The 23,259-nt window shown below is 34.6% G+C and overlaps 2 protein-coding genes across 2 annotated transcripts; one reads left to right on the forward strand and one right to left on the reverse strand.

Moving 5' to 3' along the window:
* Positions 1-1,952: 1,952 nt before the first annotated feature.
* Positions 1,953-16,179, reverse strand: SerRS-m (Seryl-tRNA synthetase, mitochondrial). The gene is made up of 5 exons (XM_072535367.1): positions 15,473-16,179; positions 10,470-10,618; positions 9,355-9,542; positions 6,229-6,486; positions 1,953-2,205 (listed from the first exon to the last, which is right to left on the reverse strand). The coding sequence occupies exons 1-5, from the start codon at positions 15,942-15,944 to the stop codon at positions 1,971-1,973; spliced, it is 1,302 nt and encodes a 433-aa protein (XP_072391468.1). The 5' UTR covers positions 15,945-16,179; the 3' UTR covers positions 1,953-1,970.
* A 464-nt stretch (positions 16,180-16,643) lies between these two features.
* LOC140444609 (large ribosomal subunit protein uL22-like) lies at positions 16,644-17,174 on the forward strand. The gene has a single exon (XM_072536369.1). The coding sequence runs from the start codon at positions 16,644-16,646 to the stop codon at positions 17,172-17,174; it is 531 nt and encodes a 176-aa protein (XP_072392470.1).
* Positions 17,175-23,259: the final 6,085 nt, after the last annotated feature.

The following is a 23,259-nucleotide window of genomic DNA, read 5'->3' on the forward strand; positions in this document are numbered from 1 at the left end:
TGTTATTAAGACGCAAGGGTTGAAGAGCTCCTTTGTAAGATAATAATAAGAGTTGCAATATTAGAGTTCCTCCAGATAATACTGGTATCATCAGCAAAAAGAAAAATTTTTCCATCGATTTTTAAGTTAGTGATGTCATTTATAAAGATAAGAAAAAGTAGAAGACCCAGTACTGAACTTTGTGGTACTCGACATACAATGCTTTTGTGACTAGATTCAGTATCAATTGTTCTTCTCTTTCATCATTTAATAGTTTTTGAATGTAATTAGTCCAGTGGCACAATCTTTCCTTCACATCAGCAATAATATCCCCTTTATAATTTTTAAGTATATTAGTTTTTGTGCATTTTTTTGTATTATAGCCTTGGTTTAGAACCTTTAGCCATTTTTGTGCTAAAACCTGTTATTTCTTTAATTTTTTGTGTTAATTACAGCTATCATACTTTTTATCCTGATCTTCTATTTCCGTGCATCTGTCGGAAGAGCCACCTCTCCTTTGCCTCCCGAATTTTCTTTCTGAATTTCTTTGTATTTGTTCAGATATTTTGCTTTATGTTTTCTTTGTTCTTCCATAAGTTTAAGAATTTCTACTGTCATCCAAGGTTTTCTTTTTTCTCCAAGTGGTTTGAGGGTTTCTTTTCGAAATGACACGAATGTTGAATTTTTCCCCATTTTTGGTCAATAGATAGAGTTTTTGCATGATTGCATCTTTGATTTTCCTTAAGTTCTCGTTTATTTCAAATTTCGTTTCTGCCCAGATGTTGTCTTGTTTGAGCCGCCAATAGAGTTTTTATATCATCTGTTGACGATAATACAATCTATTTGATTTCTGACTATTTTGTTGTTATTGTCAATATGTATAATCTACGTTTAGGAAGTTTGAACAAGGCATTTGCCGCTTTAGCGTTTAAATACCCCATTATAATATTTCAGACATCTAAATTGAAAACCCTACATGTAGATATCATATTTTACGATTTTGAGATTTATACGTCATTCTACTCGTAATAAAATAGAAGGCTACCAGTTGCTGTATAGTTTTAATATAAAAGTCGACATATTACTTCAAATATTCAGGATACCAAACAAGCTCTAGATGTAAAACCCAACATGTCCACAGCCGACTTCGGTACAAGCACCGACTAGAAATAGGTGCCGGCTTCGGCACCTATTTCTAGAAATAGGGTTTTTATATTGAACAAAGATGACAGACTGGGATAAATTTTATGAACATTATATAACATCATTGATGAAACAACCTCATTAAGTTTGTAAGTAGTGAATTTTTTAATTAATTATACCAACTTTAACAAACTATTCATCACATTTGTAGCTCCCTGATGAAGGACATAACCAATGTCTGAAAGCTTGGAATAGAAATTTACAAGAGTACACGTTTCATTTTTTATTGCTGAAAACCCAATATTTAATGTTTACTTCCTTACGTTGTCAGCAAATACTTCTGATTCATTATATATATATATATATATATATATATATATATATATATATATATATATATATATCTTTAAGGTATATGACCTTTTAGATGAACTGATGATGCTTATTGAACAATAGGCGAAACGTCTTCAATAAATAGATAAAGTAGCACAACTCTTGTCTTTTTTATCTCCAGACCGATAACATCCCATTCACTTACGAGTGCACATTTTTTATATATATATATATATATATATATATATATATATATATATATATATATATATATATATATATATATATCTTGCTGATATATAAGCTCAAAAATTTGTGCGCTAGTATTTTCGTAATATTTATTAACTATTTTTCTAAACCTTTAAAAGTTATTGCAGCTGAACTCCATTCAAAGAGATGCGTGAGGAGGATGAACAATGCACCTTCTGTTAAATTAGCTCACCAAAATAAGTCTGAATTTGGGGATTAAAAAGTTAAGAGACTAAATAAACAACATAGCATTTCCAACAAATTTATTAATTCTGTTTTTTATTTTTCACAAGTCGCAACTCGGGAATACTTTTTTGTCTGAAAATAGAGGTCCTGTTTTTCATATATTTTTGTAAAACTTCTGGAATATGAACCGAACCCTTTTCATCCTGACCATTTTCAATAAGAGTTATAAGAAGTCTTGGAATAGCACATGCAGTTCCATTTAATGTATGTGCAAACTTAACGTTTCCATCTCTTGTCTTGTATTTAATATCCAACCTTAAAATAAATGTAAAATTAGTTTTTAATATAAAAATTAATAGCTTATATTAAATATTTCATCATACATATAATCAAATTGCTGAAATAACTACCCTTTATTATTTCTAAATGTGCAGAAAAGTACCCTCCTTGAGGCATGTATTGTAAATCTCCAAGAACATTGCCGGTGATTCTTTGATGGCTGCTTTTAAAGCGATGTTTGGGATTCCATCTAAGCCTGCAGCTTTATTATTTCCTACTCTATTACACGCCTCGATCAGTTGATCTTCTGTGATAGCACTCTTCGAGGGAATAGCATAGTAACCATCTTCCCTAGGAGCCGAGGACATGTTGGTGTCGGCATTATCGGTATAAGTCGGATTTTCAGGTGAGCCATGAGCAAATTATATGGCCTGTCCCTGGATGATTCTCCACCTCATTGATATGCTCCATCCAGCATTGCCTTTTGCAGCCTTTGATTGCCTTCTGCGTGCGTTCTTGTACTCTGTCACCAGATATGCAGGGTTTTGCCGTTTCCAACCACGCTGAGATGTTCTTCTTGTTTTGAGGCACTCTTTACGTAGAGGAATTATGTGGTCATTCTATAAGTGTACCGGTAAACGTTGGTTTGTGCCGCGTTTTCGGCTCATACTTGCGTCGCAGGCCTCTACGACCCTTTTTATCAGTTCCTCGGTCTTATTTTCAACGTCTACAACGGTGATTGGGTCACCATCTAGAGATATTGTAAAGGCAATTGGATCCAAAGATTTCACCCTCCAACCAACTGCATTAGTTTGCTTATATCTCCTTCCGGTACATTATGATCACTGACTGTGTAAGTATCCAATACCTTCCAAGAACAGTTCCGCTTAACGAGGCAGGTGCTGATGAAAGTGAGATCCACAAGGGAACTTGCTCCTCCTCCAATAAATGTAGGTCTATCACCACTGTTAAGCAAGACAACGTCTAGCGTTGCCATGGCCTCTTAATAACACTTTGCCCCAATTACCTTAGTTTTCTTGCTGCCCCAATCCACAGCCCAGGCGTTGAAGTCCCCGCCTATCGCCACGAGAAAATGCTGTTTCGTATCCTGAGTCAGTCGATCCATCTTCTTCTTCTTCCTATGCCGTCCCCATTAACGGAGGTTGGCGACCACATTTTTAAAAGCTTCTCTGTCTTTTGCAACGTGGAATAATTCGTCTACAGTCATGTTTGTCCAGTCTCGAATATTTCGCAGCCATGACTTCCTCTTTCTACCTATTCCCTTTTTGCCATCGACTCTACCCTACATGATGACCTGCAGAAGACTATATTTATTATTTCTTAGTATGTGTCCAAGGTATGCAGTCTTGCGTACTTTTATCGTTCTCAACAATTCATCGTTCTCAACAAGTCGATCTGGATTATGGAAGTCAACTCTATGGAACAGCAGCAGATACACATCTAAATAAAATCGAGATACAACAAAATAAATGCTTAAGAGTTTGCCTGGGATATCTTAAGTCAACACCCATAAATATTATGCAAGCTGAAGCTGTGGAACCTCCTCTTAAACTAAGAAGACAACTATTGAGCAGAAAATTTGTGATAAAAACCATTTCCAAAAAAACTTCTTACCTCAATAGTATACAATCACTAACAGTTCAAGTTTTGACCCATAGATACTGGCACTTCAAGAAAACCCCCCTCATAGTAGAAACTTTCTCAGAAATACTTGACATTACAGATATACTTTATTCCAACCAACTCCCCCCGGTTCTAATTTACTCGCCAGAACAAATTTTTTCACGGGAAATTAGAACCTACTATTTTGAAAGTCAAGAAGTAGCAAGTTTCAATCAATCAAAGTTTAACGAAACAAAAAACAAATACTGGCCAAACTATGATTCTATATTCACTGATGGATCAAAGTCAAAAGAATATACCAGCTGTGCCTTTTACCATGTGGAAGAAAATACTGACAAAAAATTTATTCTACCAAAGGAAGCTTCCATATACACTGCAGAATTAACAGCAATTGTGCAAGCTATGAAATACATACTCGGCTCTAACCACGACAAATTCATAATATGTACGGACAGCAAAAGTGCAGTAGATAAACTTAAAAAAGTAAACATAAATAGATCAGTTAATCATATTGAAGCAAATATCCTGTATTTACATAATGAGATACACATCAAGAATAAAGTCGTCATATATCTATGGGTAAAGGGACACGCAGGTATAACAGGTAATGAAATAGTAGATACCTTAGTAAAAACAGCCCCAACATCAGGAGAAGAACTAAATCTTAAACTACCCCCGTCCGACCTATTCTTAAACCAAAGAAACAAAATAAATGAGATGTGGCAAAACCTACACAACGCTTCAACAACCGGAACAAACTTTTGTAAACACCAGCAAAGAATTCCCAGAAAACCATGGTTTCACAAAATACCAAACAGAAACTTTGTTGCCACAATAAATCGAGTACGTGCTAATCATGCACTAACACCTTATTATAAGCACAAAATGAAAATTACAGCCGATCCACTGTGTAGTTGTGGTAAAATGGGTACATTAGTACATGTTTTACTTGAATGTCCAATAAATAATGTAAACATTAATCAACTATACAAAAACTTAATTCACTACAAGATAAACCTTCCAATAGACCTAACTTGTATTATTTTTTCAGGAAATAATGATATCCTTTATGTACTTCATCAACACATCATAAACTGTAAACTAAAACTGTAAAATTACTAACCAATTTTGTAACAATTCTGCGAAAGAAACTAAACGTAAAGCACACAAAGAGGGCTGAAACCTCCGAGGGGATGAACCGGGTTGACGCCCTAGCGCGGAAAAAAAAAAAAAAAAAAAAAAAAAAAACAAGTCGATCCATAAAATCAGTAAATTCATTGAGTAGGAGACTAGGCGAAGCATAGCAACTGTAGAAATGTACGTCTATATTTGTGATTACAAAGTCAGCTTCTCCGTTCTTAGCCACGTTCTGGAAAGGTAACTTGCCACCGGACCAGACGAGAGCTTTAGCGATGCTCTTGCTTTCCCAAGATTGAGTAGTTTAATCCCTGTATGGCTCAGATAGTAGTGCCAGATCTATAGGTAGTTCGCGTATGAACAGATCGTGCGTATCTTCACAATGGTTAAGGTTGAACTGTACAACCTTCATAACCGTTTATATTCTATCTTCTGGAGTATCTCTTTGTAGACTGAGCACCTGCTAATGCCCAATTTACATTGGGTGGCGAGATGATCATAACACCAGCATTTAAAACATTTGGTTGGTCTTTTCACTGACTGTTTGGGAATTGACCTAGCCAATCCTGATCTTGCCGTATTCACCAAGAATCTTTTTTGCTATTGGCACTTCCAGTGTCACTAACGCAGTCTGAGTGCCTTTATAGGCTTCTCGCAATGATGCGATTGCGTCCTGATGGATTTGGTACTCTTCTCCAGTCGCCTTTTGTAGCACCAAAAGGATTTCCTGTTTCGTAGTCAAAATATCGAGATCTCAAATTTCCAGATCTTCTACTGATGACATTAGCGTCATTTCTGAGAAGGTCGGTAACAGTTTTCTTTAACCCTAGACCTCCATCAGTTTTCTACTAAATTAGGACAATCAACAAGTCTCCAGTAACTGTCATCTGAATCAACTGTGAAACAGACTTGTTCGTCAGGGATGTCCTTCTCGATTCGGTCGAGTATCTTAGCATACTTTACCTTTTCTATCCGGCGGATTATCAGTGCACTGGGTTTAATCGCAAATCGTTGAAGACTTGGAAAGAGAAATGTACGATTCTCAATTACGATTCCTACTTAACCAAGTAGTATCGCTACGTAGCACAATCAACTTTGGAAGAGAGACTGGCACATGTCATAGTGTGAATCAAGAAAGACTTAAAGACAGAAAAGGCAGACATTCATGACTTCTGGTCATGATTCTTCAATATTCAATTATATTCAAATATATTATCTATTGTATACATCTGTCGTAGTTCCTCATCTTTATATATAAAAATTACTATCATATCATACCTCCTTGACTGATAATCTGTGCAATTACTGCAGCTGGAAATTTCTCCATAAACTTTCCTGCCTGGCATCCAAGCCTCTATATCGTATTTTCTATAAGCCTGGGCGCCGAGTTCATGTGGCGGCATATCCAGAACCTGAAAATGAAGCCCAAGAGATTTAAATCGTTCTTCTTCCCAACTACGGATTTCTTCTAAAGCTTGACCCGACAATTCGGGGGTCGTAACCAGAAACATTTCTACTTTTGTAAATTCATGTACCCTATAAAATATATATTTGATTAATAGAGAGAGAAACGTTATTCTGAAGTATGTCAAAAAATGAATATTAGATTTACAATCAGTTTACTATACCTTAGACGATCGGTTTCGAATACTAACATTTGCTGTTCACCGTCAGGTCTCCCGTAACTTATTAACTAAATGATACCAATACTAAATAATCGGCATTATTTAGTTACCTTTCCGGAGAGATGACGATGAATAGCAAACTTTCATTCAACAATTTTATTGTTCTGAAGCTATTTTCTTATGGTATTTTAATATTATTTACTCGTTTAAATAGTACAGTTGGTTTAGTTAGTTAGTTAGTAATATTGAAATCCAATGTACAATAAACTGATTGTAACTACGTTTAATATTTATTTTTTAAATGGACTCATATGTCCAACCCATTCATCATTTAATTGGAAATTAACCACGATTTTGTGGAAACCGAAGTGGAAATCAAAACTTCAAAATATAAGTTTAATTAATATAAGTTTAGTTAATATTATTTAAGTTATATAGGGTTAGCCACTCAAAAGAGTGTCTAAGAGACACCCTAGTCCCTGATATTTGGCAATATTCATCGAATAAAAGGTTCTGAAACTGTTTTCTTATGGTATGTCTATGGTATAAGTTAAATATTATGTTCATGTGGGCTTAAGTCACAATAATTGGTTGTAATGAAAATTACATTGTTTATAAGATTTGACGTTTTGATTTCAATTCCAGAAATCGTTTTTAAAAAGGATATTTAAAAAACAAGTTTTTAAGTTGGGTTATGTTCAAATCACCAAATTATGGGGTTTCTCAAATAAGTGATTCGAACATAACCCAACTTACTTAACTTCCAAACCCAACCAAAATCGTTTTTTCAATAAAATGGACTTTTAAACTGTAAATACACATTTTTGTAAAGGAACGCCTTCAGTCAGTGTATTCGTAACCTATCTACAGCGGTATGATTTGGCGATATATTAGAGAAACACCATAAGTCCATGACTAAAGTCGTTTCTCCTATGCAGCACGCATGTCGTTATAATTTGGCGCAATAATGTCAATAATTTTCATTCAAGTTTAATCTTGTGTTATGAATGCACGTAGATAAATGAATGTGTAGTGAATAGGAATACAGTAGTAATAATATTGTGGATTACTTATTTGTATTATATCTTGACAAAAATATTTTAAAATGAGTGAAAGCGACAGTGATCAGAACAATATTATTTTACCTAATCAGAAAAAGAAAGGAATAAAAAACTCTACGAATAAAGAAATGAAATAATAAAACGAATTAGAGTTAAAGGAAAATTATACATCACTTGGAAGGGGAAGAATGTTCCTGCAGTTCCTTCTCCATCCTCCAAAGATTGTAAGTAAGTTGATAATTTGTTCTTTTCTAATTAAAAGTTTTCATTAAAAACAAATTTTTTGTTGACTGATCAATCTAAATTTGTTAATATGTACTTAATTTTTAGGTGCAGGAAAAAGTGCTTTTCATTGATGAATAGCGACGAAAAAATGCAGATTTTCCAACGATTTAGGGACCTGACTACAAAAAATGAGCAAGATTTTTATTTACAAAGCTTAATTTCCGCAACTGAAGTTAGGCAACGACGTAGAAGAAAAGAACTTGTGGAGCAGCAATGACAGAACAATTAAAAACATTAATTAATAAAACTATAAAACACAATGAAATACCGGAAGAATGGACAACGAGCGAACTAATTATACTATTCAAAAAAGAAGATAAAAAACAGCTAGAAAACAACAGAGGTATAAACTTGTTAAATACTACGCTAAAACTTACAACTAAAATTTTACTAGAGTGTGCTAATAAATCAGAGGATAAGTTGTGTAGCAGATGAACAACAGGGTTTTCGTAGTGGAAGATCGTGTACAGATGGAATATTCGTTATAAAGCAAACTACTGAGAAATCATTAGGTATAATAGACCAGCATTTCTGTGTCTGATTGACCTAAAGAAAGCGTTTGACAGAGTAAGACTCAAAGATGTAATCCATCTTCTGTATAATAGAGAAGTTTTCCTAAATATTATAAAAACTATAGAAAACATCTACCAAAACAACAAAATGGAAGTCAGAATAGATGGACAACTTACAGAACCTATAGGCAGCGGAATAAGACAAGGGAATTCATTGATCCCCTTGCTCTTCAATTTGATCATGGATGAAATCATCAAAAGCGTTAACAAAGGAAGAGGATATAGAATGGGAAACAAAGAAATAAAAATACTCTGTTAGCAGACGACGCAATATTGATAGCCCAAGATGAAGATAAAACAATAGTAGACAGCAAAGAATCAACCAGATATGAAATAGAAATTGATGGCATCAGTATTGAACAACTAATGGAAATAAAATACCTGGGAATTACACTGTATAGCTACGGAGACCTCGACAAAGAAGTGAAATATCAAGTACAAAAAGCAAATAGACTGGCAGGATGCCTTAATAACACTACATGGCGAAACAGACACATTAACACATTACCTGAGATGAAGTCACTGAGATGAATTCAAGAATTTATAACGCCAGTGTAAGACCAATAATGACGTATGCCTCAGAAACAAGACCTAACACAGCCACACTGCAAAGGCTACTGGAAACGGCAGAGATTAGAGTACTGAGAAGAATTACAGGAAATACGCTGAGAGATCGAAAGAGAAGTGAAGACATTAGAAGAAAATGTAACGTACAGTGTAAAAATGAATGGACACAAAATAGAAACAACTAGTACTAAAGACTAACAAAATTGTATAGTAGTATTGTTGCTATTCAGCAAGTATAACTAAACATCGACCAGAACTAAGAACTGTTTGAAAACATATTTGTCGTGTACTCACCTAAAGATTCCCCTTTCTTCAGCCACACTTGATGTTTCAGCCCTATAACATCGGCTTACAGCAGCTACCTTTTTTGGCAAATCTTCTTCAGACAATGTTTCACCAGAAAAATATCCTGCTAATGCCATTTCTGATGTTCCAGAGAGACATAGGTCAGATGGATGTCTTTTAGGATCTAATGTGTATACCTAAGAATTAATCCATTGCTTTTATATGACGGTCTATTAGGTATAAATCAGATATTATTAAAATTGTAAATAAAACTGAAGACGAAATTAGGTTTCATGTAAGTTAAAGATCTTAAACAATAATATGTCTTATCTAACAACCGGGGAACTGATCACTAATAGTGATGTAGATGACACTGTAACATTATGTGATAATCAGAAGATCTCGAGTATCTGCTGACCTGTGTCAGCGAAGTAGGAAGGACAATGTGTTTGAATATAAATGTGAATAGAATTTGAAGACCAAATATACCGAAATCTATATCCCGATTCAAAGTTATAGGTACCTCCATGAAAACCAATTAAAAGAATAATTTGTAGGAAATGAAATCCCTCTTCTGAAATGATAACACCAATCTGAAGCTACGACAGAGGATGGTAAAATATTACATATGGTCAATGCTCTTATAGGGCACTGCAATCTGAACTCTAAAAGTGAATAAATCCACTGGAGCTCCTAAAGATGTAGATTCAAAGAAGAATGTTACGAATACCATAGGTGGAAGAACGATCAAACGACGAAGTCCAACAAAATTCTTTTGACAACCATAAAATGTCAAAAAATTTGCCTAAATCCTATTTAGGCAAGATTCGTGATGACAACCGGTATCTATCTTACAACTAATAACAAAGAACAAGATAAAAGAATGAAGAGGAGTTGATAGAAAGAAGCATGAACGCTGAAGAACTTTCGCGGCTGGACAGGTGTCCACAGTGTCGACCAAATCAGAAAAATTCTCCAGAATAATTGCCAACGTCAGCGAGGCCCAAAAAGTTAAAGAAGTATTGTATCGGGTCTAAACCATCTTGGCAAAATTTGTAATGAGAAGCTGGGTTGCGGATGACAGAATTCGTACGTGTTGATGGACTACTAATGAAATTACTTACTTGATTACGTTCTCCTCTTGTGTTCATTCCACAACTCTCTATTATATCTCTTGGTAATATGTCTGGGACAGAAACGATTTCATAATTTGAAGTGATTAATTGGTTTACAAAATAATCTACCAAAGCTTGCTCTAATTCTGCTAGATCACCTGAAATATTTACGTGAGTGAGTGATACCTGATTAGGGTAAAATTTATCACAAAAATATTTGATTTTATTTAAGATTAATTTTAATTTGGTAAATTCCTCAGTGCTTATAAGAACTAAATTTAAATTTTGAACAGTGAGCAATTTTCTCAACAGTATGTACACAGACAAAATTCGGCGGATACCAGTCGAAAGAACAAGATGGTTTTAGAAAGGGATTCAGCACAAGTGACCATTTACTAAGTATGAGAATACTTATAGAACGAGCAAATGAATACCACATTCCTCTATATATAGCGTTCATAGATTTCGAAAAGACTTTCGAGAGTGTCGAACATTGGGCAGTGAAAAGTTCTTTGATTAACAGCAGAATTGACCACAGATATACGGAACTAATAGCCAATATATATAAGGAAGCCAAAACAACAATTAAAGTATATGAAGGAACAAAATCAACTTTTCAATCAGGCTCTGGAAGATATTTTTAAAACATTAGAATGGGAACAAAAAGGTATAAAAATTTGTGGACAACGCTTGAACCATCTAAGGTACGCTGATGACATCGCATTGATAACCGATAAAAAAGAAGAATTATTTGAAATGATGAAAGAATTGGAAGTAGAAGCTGGAAAGATAGGCCTTAATATGAATTACAGCAAGACCAAAATCATAACAAATACAGATGAAGACATCACAATGAGGATCGGACAAGATGAAATAGAACAAGTTCAGGATTATATATATATATATATATATATATATATATATATATATATATATCTGGGCCAAACTATAAAACTTAACAAAGAAAACCAAACAGCAGAGATAAAAAGACGAGTTAGACTGGCATGGGCGGCATTTGGCAAACTAAGCTACATTCTTAAAAACAAAAGATATCCACAGCATCTTAAGACCAAGGGATACAATTAATGCGTACTCCCTGTTCTCACTTACGGTTCCCAAACGTGAACATTTACAAAAGCAAACATGGACAAAATCATAAAAACCCAAAGAGCAATGGAAAGACAAATGTTGCACATAAGACTAAATGATAAAAAGAGAAACGAGTGGATAAGAGAGAAAACAAAAGTGAGGGATGTTAGACAAGTTGCAAAATTAAAATGGAGATTTACCGGACACAATATAAGACAAAAAGAAGACCGATGGAACAAAATTCTTATAAGCTGGAGACCGTGGGAACATAAACGAAGCAGAGGAAGGCCCCAAATGAGATGGGCAGATGATATCGAGAAGCACGTGGGCTCTAGGTGGATGACTATAGCGACAGACAGAGAAGAATGGAAAAGGATTGGGGAGACCTATGTCCAAAGATGGCCCGAAGAAGGCTAATTAAAAAGATGTACACAGAAAGTTGAAATCATATGTCTCGGATCTGGAACGGCACCTAGAGAGTTATATTTCAGATACTTCAATTGCCAAATTAAACAAATCAATTGTCGACAATTGCAAAGGACCCTGGCACTTTTCTTAAGTAAAAGTGGTTTCAGTTAAGTTAGCTGAAACTTTGCAGCGATGTAGCTTTGGTCAAGCTGATCAAAAGTACTTGTTCCAAGACTCAGAAATCAATTGTGTCTGAGTTACAGATATTTCAAGTGTCGGTTTTTAGTCCTTTTCAATAATACATATTTCTATACAGGTATATATGTATGATATACACCCTGTATATCATAATATACAGGGTGTTAGTAAATAGGTTCAATAAACTTAAGGGAGTGATTCTGCATGGAAAAATAATGACAGTTTGCTGTATAAACGTATATGTAAATTAAATTTAGTGGGTTTTAAGAGGTAGTTATTGCTCGTTTTTGTCGTACAATTAATAATTTTAAATTCATCATTGGTACGCATAGGGGTAATGGTTGGAATACTACAATACAAAATTGGAGACCTTACGAAAGTAAACGACCAAGAGGAAGACCACAGATTAGATGGGTTGATGACATTAAAAGAATAGCAGGAACAAATTGGAAATATGTTGCTCAGGATAGAGACCGATGGAAGGAGTCGGGAGAGACCTATGTACAAACATGGACTACAGAAGGCTAAGAAGAAGAAGACTGGCAATGGTCTCAATTTATTTAAAAAACAAAATGATACGCAACTGCGATATTTCAAACTAAAAATCATTTTTCAATTCTCCACTTAATTAATGACACAAAAAATCTCTCTTTTGTTCATATGAAGCGCTGTTTTTATGCAAAAAAATTGAAAACGGCTTTAGGCCTAATTTTCATTTCTTTAATACACTCTCAAGAACAATTTAATACAATAACATTAAATTATCACAATAACAGAAAATACTACAATAAAATTTTAAATAGGAATGGCATCTCTTAATGTTTCCCTGTCAAAAAAAGTCATTTAGATACCATATTCGTGTTGATTGAGATTCATATGCCGTATAGTGAATGTGTGTGATGGCACTAACTCGATGGATGGCACGTTTCCAAATTAATGATTTTAAAAAATGGTCTAAAAACTGCAAATTTGAAGCTCTATAACTCAAAAACAATGGATATTTGAAACTACTAGATAAAATCGAGTCAGAATCATTAGTGAAAGAAAACCTGAAGCAGTAATAAATGTTAAAAATCGAGTTCTCAAGGTCAAAAGTGAAGAGTTCCGCTTTCATGAAGTAAAAGAATAAAACTACTTGTGTCATAAATATAACCGGTCAGTGAAAAAATTTTAATGACGGGACTTGATGGATACTGTAGAAAGGGAAGTCCAAGAATGGCCAAAGAGGTAAATAATACAGAGTTTTTAACAGCAAAAACTTTAATAAGAATTCGATACGTCGTTTCTACCATGGGAGAGAGCCATGAACTTAAAGGAAACTGCTATCATATTAAATAGGAGAACTTTGGTAGGAGAAAGTGTTACCGTAGTGTGTATTTATTCTGTCACTACAACTGACAAACCTTCGAAGTGAAAGTTGAAGCTGACGTCAAAAGCTGAAGAAATTATAGAGATATGGGTAAAATAATGGGTCGTTAAACCAACCAGGTAGATCCTACCTATCCTGGTAAAGAAAAAAGATGGTTATAAGGTTTTTTTGTTCGTTATGGACAGTTTTGCTTTCTCAGAGTACAACATCTTCCACTAAAGTCATCGATATTAACTTTCAATATAATTTATAATTATAAAAGATAATATCTCCTTTTTGTATTTCATTAATAAACTTTTACCAAATTATAATAACAATTATGTTAGTACATAATATTAGAGGTGATTCCTATCCAACATCTAAAGTTTGTAGTGTGCTCATTTTTTATTTGAATCACATTATTATTAATTTTACTATGACAAAAGTGCTGTAAACTGCTATTTACATAAATATTCTGGATCTAAAAGTGTCTCCAATTAGCAATGATTACAATTTAATAAAAATATATTTACTATTAACGAGTTAACTTAAAGTTCGAAAACTTACTAAGCTAATACTTAACTTTAATTTGAATATGATGAGAAGGATGATAATGAAATTATAAGAAAAAAGTTTCAAAATGGTGATGCCTTTAGCATGAGCCATTGTATCTACAACATGCTGGCATTATCTGTCACGATGCTGTCTAATGACACTTATAAGCTCAGCCTTAACCATGTCCTCGAGAAATGGAATTCCTTTTTGTACTATCCAACTCTGCATGTCTGCTTTTCTGGTGGCCGTGAAAGAAGGGATTCAAACTATTTTTCAAAGCGTTTGGCATCCATATCTTCGTGATAATCCCCTGTGTTTTTTGTTCAAAAAATTAGTGTACTATCATCTAAAAAGCGACTTTATAGACCTATACACATTACCTAGACATACTACCATAGACACTACCTATATGGACGACAATAAGTTGTTGCCCTTTACCAGTTAGTCCTCATAACCCTGTTGATAAACCGTCCACAAATGATTGACGATGACTCGTTACAGTAGTATCTTGCCAGATCTTAGATACTGTGTGACCAGCATTCAGCCACGTTTAGTCCAGATAATAAATCTTTTGTTGGCAGAACGAACCTCTCTAATAGAGAATAATATCTCTCTAAGATATCTTCGTCGCCATGAGATTAAATCTTCTCTTTCTATTAGGACAGATTTACAGGATTATATCAATTTTAAATCTTCTTTTATTATAATCCTTAACCTCTCTTTTTTGCTCATTTTTGGAATGAGATAATTCTCCATTACCTTTGTCCTAATGGATTCGAGGGTTGGCGCTTTATTCTCAAAAAAGAAAGAATGAATAGTAGTGTGTACAAAATTTTTCTGATACCACTTTTTTTCATGTACAATGCATTCAATTGTCGACACAGATAGTCCCCTTAAAAATAAACACTGAGCTAGAGCTTTCACTGTACAAATGTGTAATTTTTAAATTTTCATCATTCTAAGAGACAAAAACAAAGTTTAGTAAGAATTCTGCAACTAGAAATTACAACTAAGCAGCTAAGAAATATATCTCAAAACAGTTGTAAGCAAATGTGACAAATGTATTCAGATACTGTACTGAATGTTTGCTGTCTTGATAGAACTTAATGTTGCCACTTATGTGAGGGTTTGATGCAGCTTTAATATAAGAGACATGTATACCAGAGTGCTGTAAATGTTTCTCATTATAAATATTTGTAAAGATAAACATTTACAGGCTAACACTAAAAATTTCTTAATTTCCAGATTGGAAATCTAAAGTCAAAACAAATGTAAATTGTAATTCTCATTAAAATCTTTAAGATTTTCTTTATGGTGCAAGTCTAATTCTTAAACACTAAAGATAAAAAGTTATATACTTTAATCAAGAAATTACTTAGAGCCTACACGTTTGTAAAATACAAGAACTTCATACCTAAAATATAATAACTTCTATTTCCTGCAACATTTCCTAACTGTTCAGTTCTAACTAAATTAAGACGTTTGGCTATTTCACTAAATTCTTTGCATTTGAAAGTAAAAAGCTTCTTATCTTTGACTACTTTTATTTCCTTTGGTTTATCGCCATACTTAAAAATATCGGGATGTGTGCTATTGGGTAACAAACTTAATTCTTTGTGATATTGTTTTCTTATATCTTTATATTCACTGGTATGTTTATTTGCTTGTTCTAGCTTCCTTTTTAGTTCATGTACTAATTTAATATTACCTACACCTTTTCTATGTAAAATATTATTTTCAATGGCATCTACATTATTAGGATCACAAATATATTCTTCATTAAAAACAGGGTACTCTGGGATTTTCCATGATAATGTTGACTTATTACTATTAGCTCTTAATTTTTTTGTGATGCCTAACAGTCTTCTTACATTTCTAGATAACATTTTAAAATATTGTCCTTTACTTGTTATGGCATAATTTCACATTTTGATAAATAAATATTTCTAAAGGTTCTGTTTTATCGGAAGTATTAACAAAGAATATAGACGTCTATATTCTTTGGTATTAATGGTATTAATTTATAAATTCTTTTGACCAAAAGGTAAACATTACATTGACTTATTGAACCTAACCTTATTTCCAGGACACTTAAGATTAAGAAACCTTTAGATATAAAATTCAGTGATCATATATTTCTGTTAAAAACTAGCATGCATTTAATTTTTTTCAAAGTGTTTTAATAAGATCTACAAAATATGTAATTACTTTTAATAATTATTAAAATTATAAAATAGCTTATAAAAAACGTAATGTTGGTTGTCTGTATACAGGGAGCACGAGCACGGCGAGCTACACAAGCTGTTAATTCCAAAAATTGAACATCCATTACAAAACAAAAATCATAATGCATATTGCAGGCCACCGGTAATTTTGACAGTTTGCTTGGTATAAAACGGATTTGTCAATACAAGTAATATCACTCTTTCTTTTTTAAACTGTTTAGACTAAAGTTTAGAAAGGTGTAGTTCTAGTATAAATCTTCAAAAATACAAAGAAAAAGTAAGTAAAAAAGTAAGAAATAAAAAGAAAGTCATACAAACACTAAGAAAATTTTTAACTTTTGATTTTTTTAGATTTAAAAAATGGTCCGATATGCGCGTGAACCAGAAAATGCCACAAAGTCTTGCAAAGCTAAGGGCTCAAATTTGAGAGTCCATTTTAAGAACACATGTGAAACTGCAAACGCGATTAGAAAAATGCCGCTTAAAAGAGCTGTGGCGTATTTAAAAAATGTAATAACACAGAAAGAATGTGTTCCGTTTAAAAGCTTTAATGGTGGTGTTGGTCGCTGTGCTCAAGCTAAACAATTTGGTATCACTCAAGGAAGATGGCCCAAAAAATCAGCAGAATTTCTTTTGCATCTCTTAAGAAATGCTGAAAGTAATGCTGATTATAGCGGACTTGATGTAGATAGATTAGTAGTAGATCATATCCAGGTAAACAGAGCTGCTTGTTTGAGACGTCGTACATACAGAGCACATGGTAGGATCAATCCATATATGTCTTCACCATGTAATATAGAATTATGGTTAACTGAAAGAGAATCTACACCAGATATTCCTAAAAAGTATTTGCAAAAGGGGAAATCTGACAAAGTCAAGAGATCTAAATAAAGCATCTCATTATGTGACCCATTAATAATTTATACACAATTACATTTATAGTTTTGATTTTTTTTCATTGTTCCCTGTGCATTTGCAACTTATCCACTTGGTATTATTTATAGAATAATTATGTTCATAGTCCTGCTATAGACCAGAATAAATGCTTTCTCATTCATTGTTATTTCAGTGAGCTAACAAAGTAAATCCTTGTTTACACTTATGTTTATATTTCTGACTAAAATTATTATCAGATTTTTTCTATGCAGTTGTTACTTTTATTAAATAATTTTAAAACTTTAAGGTTTCCCACCATGCTTTAAGTTTATAAAAATCATCATCATCAATGGCGCTACAACTCTTCGTGAGTCTTTGCCGCGTTTACTATTACCTTCCATGTTTGTCCGTCCTGTGCCAGTAATTCCCATTGTCGCACTCCCATTTTCTCTATATCTTCTTTGACTGCATCTTTCCACCTTTTTCTAGGCCGTCCTACAGACCTTCTTGCCTCTGGCCTTTCCCAAAACACATTGTTTATAAATTTATAAAAATGCGTATATAAAGAAAAAAAAATTGTATAAAAATGCGTATAAAAAAATATATATAAAATCAGATTTTAATCAGTATGTTGAGACTTCTTCTTCTTGACTGCCTATAGCTCTCTATCTTCTACGATCTTGTGCTTCCATTTCGCATGGTTGTACCCAATTCCAAAATAAATCATCTTTAACATCGTCCTTCCATCTTTTTCTGGGACGGCCTACACTTCTTCTACCGTCTGGTTTCTCAAAAACATTGTCTTAGGCACTCTGCCTTCCTCTGATCTTACCACATGCCCATCTTATCCGGTTAGCTTTCATATTTTTGGCGATGTTTTCAGTACCATAAAGAGTCACCAATTTAGCATTACGATGCCTTCTCCACTCTCCTGTTAATTCATCTCTTTAAAGTCCAAATATCATTCAAAAAACCTTCCTTTCAAATACCAACAGCTTATTTATTTCCCGCTGATGCAGAGTCCATGTTTCACTTCCATATGTAACAACTGGATGAATAATTGACGTACAGTCTTAATTTCGATTTTCTTTTTATTAGCTTGGATCTTAAAAGTACGTTTTTCGTCAGTCAAAAGTCAATGGAAGACAAAGAGATAGCAATGGCCCCTTTTTTAGATATAGAAGGGGCATTTAATAATGTTACTACCAGCTCTTTGATACGAGCTATGAGTAGACGAAGCACACCTGCGGTAATATGCAGGTGGATAAGGGCATCCCTGGAGAATAGGGCAGTAATGTCCACTCTGGGTAAAGCAAGGCTGTCCACAAGAAGATGTTCTGTCCCCTCTACTTTGGGCAACCCTGGTAGATGATCTCCTCAGAAATCTGTCCACAGAAGGCTTTTATTGTCTAGAATATGCTGACGATATAGCAATCGTTGTCAGGGGCAGGTTTGCTTAGGTGGTGTCTGAGAGAATGTAAGCAGCCCTAAATATAGTTGACGACTGGTGTAAACAAGAGAGACTGATAGTCAATGCTCAGAAAACACAAGTCATCAACTTCACCAAAAAAAAAACAGCACTACAAGGTCTAAAACCATCGGTGCTGGGAGGAACAGAGATTTCATTCGCCAAAGAAACAAAATACCTTGGGTGTATTTTGATCATAGGCTTACATGGAACACTCACATTCTGAAAACCACACAGAAAGCTACTATGACCCTGGGCAGATGTAGAAGAATGTGCGGTAAGAATTGGGGACTTAACCCCAAAATGACTTTATGGTTATACACAAGGGTTATTAGACCCATGATAACCTATGGCTCGGTGACGTGGTGGACAAAGACGCAGCAAGTGGGAGCAATAAGGCTGTTAGGTAATACACAAAGGCTAGCATGCCTGTGTATTATGGGGGCCATAAAAACAACTCCTACTACATCGTTGGAAGTCCTGCTGAATCTACCACCACTTCATATCTTTATACAGGGCGAAGCCAGATAAGTGATGCACAGATTAATCCATAGTCAGCGACATATAAGCCAGATGCATGGTGCTGACAACAGAAAGCTGATCGAGGAGCTAAAAGCCGATATTGTGATGGGGCAACCTATTGTCATCCTGGTGCCTTTAGTGGCAAACTAATACGCACCCTGATGCGCATCGCTCCGCCTTTTACACATTTCTTAATTTTCCATTGGCCGAGAGATCCGAAAATGCCATATAAATAATAAAATACTTTTAAATATGCGCATTCTTCGGATCTTGGCATCAGTCGATAGACCACGGCCTTACCTAGAGCACGTATGCTCTAGGAGGTCGCCGGTCGGGGCTCTGCTCCACTTTTGCCACCGCAAACCTTAAGACTCTGTAGGTAGTCTTCTTCCTGCTCCAAAAAGTTGTTTTATTTCCAACGATGATCCTACTGATAGCTCATATAAGAAAATTCACACCAAGTCTTTATCAAGACTTAGTAAAATACGATACATTCAGAAGTTAATATGGATAAATGCTTAGGGGTATTTCATCCATTATACCTGAAGCCCCTAAGTAGAGCGTACAGCAAAGTGTTTAACACCATAGACACCCTCTTGCTGCGACGACACTATCGATGCAACAGCTACGAGATATAGCTTTAACAATAAGTTCACAATTAAGATACCAGGCAGGGAAGACTGGAATAACGGTGTACCCATACAAGCTGCTGCTACCTGGTACACGGATGGCTCAAAAACATCGGAGGGTGTGGGAGCCGGCATAGTAGGGACAAATAAAGGGATAGATACATTTCCCAGTAAGTCTATCTAAGGATGTGACAGTTTTCCAGGCGGAAATAACGGCAATCCATCACTGCGTGGAAGAAATAGAAAGGCAGGAAAGAACGTTCTGTTCAGTTGCTATCTTCACAGATAGTCAGGCAGTTTAAGGCACTCAATTCTATAGAGGTTAATTCTAAGCTACTATGGGATTGTGTGTGTGCCCTAAATAAACTAGGAGACCGTAGTAAGGTTACGGTAGCCTGTGTACCGGGGCACGAGAGTCATAAGGACAATGAAAAAGCAGATGAAATGGCCAAACAAGGCTCATCAATGCCATTCATTGGACCGGAACCCTTCTGCGGTGTTGTTAAGTTAGTAACAAGAACGGCTACAAGGAAGTGGGTAGCTCACAAATCTCTGGAATGGTGGAGGAATTCACCAGGACAAAGACAGGCGAAACAGTTCATTACAGAATATTTGCCAAAATTTACGGCAGACCTAATAAGCAAAGACAGGAAAACTGTCAAAGTCATAGTAGGTCTTCTAACAGGGTACTGTAAGCTGAATAGGCACTTGAAGCTGATGAGATTATCAGATGATGACCTGTGCAGATTCTGTCACCTCGAAGAAGAAACAGCAGAGCACATTTTATGTCAGTCTGACAGTCTGGCAAATGTGCGGTTCTTTGCATTAGGAGAAGAAACTCCACCTGCAAATCTGTATGTTATCTAGGACTAGAGGACCACAAGAGATCTGCAAAGGTCGCAGTGGAATAGGCCAAAAGGCCAATTCTCTAAATTTATCTATCTATCTAAGTCCGTTTTAAAGCTTGCAATTATATCTACAAGATGAAAGAAGATTGCCTAAAGACATGCGCAGTATGTCGTCAGCTGATTATTTTCTACAACTTCTTGCAATTGCATGATAATGGGTTTGGTGCCATTTTCTCTGCTCATGCAAGGCTAGGGGAATTATGTCAATGATATATTCACCATCTCCGTTCTCGGCGTTCTAAATTAGTAACTAAAAGGCTGGCTGCAGCAATAATAATACTTAAGGTTGCTGCTACTGCCTTTTTCCTTTTATATTTGGCTATTTTTAATAGTCATTTCGAAATTTACTAAATAGTGTTATATAAACAGCAATAAGTAATTTAAAAAAAAACAAAAGTTTATAAGTTAGGTTAAGGGTAAAAATTTCAACATTAATTGCATTGTAAGCCGAGTTGTAAGCTGTAAAATAGTATATAAAAACCTTGCAATAGACTTGCATGAAAGTTAGTCTTGCAAGAAATTGCAGCAAGTTTTCTTGCGAGCTGTAAAGAGGTCTTTAATAATGCTGATAGGGACTATAATGCTCTATTTCCCGCAGCTATCCTTGCTGGGACCTCTTTTTCTATGTGGTTATATATATATATATATATATATATATATATATATATATATATATATATATATATATTTATATGTTGAGACTGGGGAGGGATAAATACATCAACTAAAGAAACTACTTGAAAAATAACATAAATTTGCAGCTCAAAACCCAGTATTATTAAAACCTACCAGTTTAGTCGAAATATTCTGCTTCTTCTGATGAACTTCATTACTACAGGTTTGTCATTCCTACATCAAAATCTTCCCTATTCTGCGCTGCTCTTAGTACTTGTTGAACGTCTAAGCTCTGATATTACGAAGCCATGCCATTGTTCTTCTGCCTACTACTCTTCGACGTATGATAAATGCGACGCCATATTGTTGAGGGCAGTTATGTTCTCCTATAGAGAAGTAGATAAAATATTTGAATATTAGTCCTGCTCATTCTGTGAATGACATTATGGATCTTTCTTGTTTATAGGGCTTCAAATATTCCATCTTCATTTAAAAAGTGCACGGACTCGGGGCAATGGTTGGTTTCACTTGCCTTAATGAGAGATATCCATAAAGGATTTTTAATGCAGTAGTTTTTGCTGCCTGACCTTATTGGTTTTTCCGCATTTAAAGTTTATTTTTCACCCAAGAGCAACAGAGTGCCCCTACTTCAGTACACTCTACCACCTTCTCCAGAAGTTGTTGGTAGATCTAAAGGAGACCAGTTATAAAAAACCGTGTTCCGTCTATGATGCTCGATGTGGCCGTTCTGATAAAAGTTACTACCTCTATAACACAACCAACTTGGTCAAATAAAAAAAAAAAAAACAAAAATATAATACGAAATATACGTAAAATCTACAATCTAAGATCATAGCAAATATGGTTTGTGAGAATATGTGCGTTTTTCAACTGTCACACGTATCCAGCGTGTAGAAGTTTATGTGCCATTTATTCGTAAGTCGCAACAAAATAAACTTTTCATATCTTCAGCAAATTACTTCTAGTTACTAATTGCACTAATGATGAACATAAAATTCTTGCGCAATAACTACCTTTTAAAACACACAGCATATCTCGGATACGAAGCATTTGCTGACGTTTATATATCAAACTGTCATTATTTTTCATGCAGAATTTCTTTCATGCGCGAATAAAATAACGTCATCAGCGAATCTCACGTTGTTGAGTCTTTCTCCTGATATGTTTATTACGAGTTTGTTCCATTCTAATTCTTTAAAAACATGTTAGAGTGAACATTTCAGATATTATATCTCCTTATCTTGCTTCTCTTTGTTTCTTAACTTCTGTTAGTTCGTGTAGCTGATTATTAAGGTTGTCTTACTATAGATTATTTTAATTAGATTGATAAATTTTAGAGAAAAGGGTTTTATACTCCCAACCCGTAGTAGGTTTTTATTAATACAAAGATTTGATGACTGGTTTCGCAGTTTACAGCATCTGCACGCCCTCGAGAAACGAATGGCTAAACTAGATGAATAGATTTTATATATAAACAAAAGTGTATACAACAAAATTTGCCGAGTAGTACGGAAAGGACTTAATTAATAGTCAGTTATACATAAGAAATAGTCATTTATGTAAAAAATAAAGTATGCCCGTATCAAATGGGCCAGCTTCACTCTGATGTTGACTGGTGCATCAGTTTTACGAGTCATTTTTATATTTAATAATATAAGAATATTTGAACTAAGCCACTGTAGATATCCTCAGTTGTTTGTTGGAAGAACTGAGATATAATAATTGTTGCCTATGCGTTCTGTATTCGTGTATTTGTTATCCACAGAGAAAACCACCAGTTTTTCTCCAAAATTTTAATGCCTTTTAACAAATTCCACAATTTTTTATAACTTGTATATAACAGAACGCATAGGCAACAATTATTATAACTCAGCTTTTCTAACAAACAGCTGAGGTTATCTAGAGTGGCTTAGTTCAAGTAGCCTGAATGCATGGCT

The sequence above is a fragment of the Diabrotica undecimpunctata genome, chromosome 6, assembly GCF_040954645.1.
Source record: "Diabrotica undecimpunctata isolate CICGRU chromosome 6, icDiaUnde3, whole genome shotgun sequence".
NCBI lineage: Eukaryota > Metazoa > Arthropoda > Insecta > Coleoptera > Chrysomelidae > Diabrotica > Diabrotica undecimpunctata.

What these genes read in the sequence shown, in the direction of transcription:
- SerRS-m (XM_072535367.1), bottom strand. Translation starts at nt 15,944, where the DNA reads ATGTTATCTAGAAATGTAAGAAGACTGTTAGGCATCACAAAAAAATTA. An exon ending in CAAGAGGAGAACGTAATCAA is followed by an intron (nt 9,543 to 10,469) that starts GTAAGTAATTTC and finishes ATTAATTCTTAG; the next exon opens with GTATACACATTAGATCCTAA. An exon ending in ACAGATTATCAGTCAAGGAG is followed by an intron (nt 2,206 to 6,228) that starts GTATGATATGAT and finishes ATTTATTTTAAG; the next exon opens with GTTGGATATTAAATACAAGA.
- LOC140444609 (XM_072536369.1), top strand. Translation starts at nt 16,644, where the DNA reads ATGGTCCGATATGCGCGTGAACCAGAAAATGCCACAAAGTCTTGCAAA.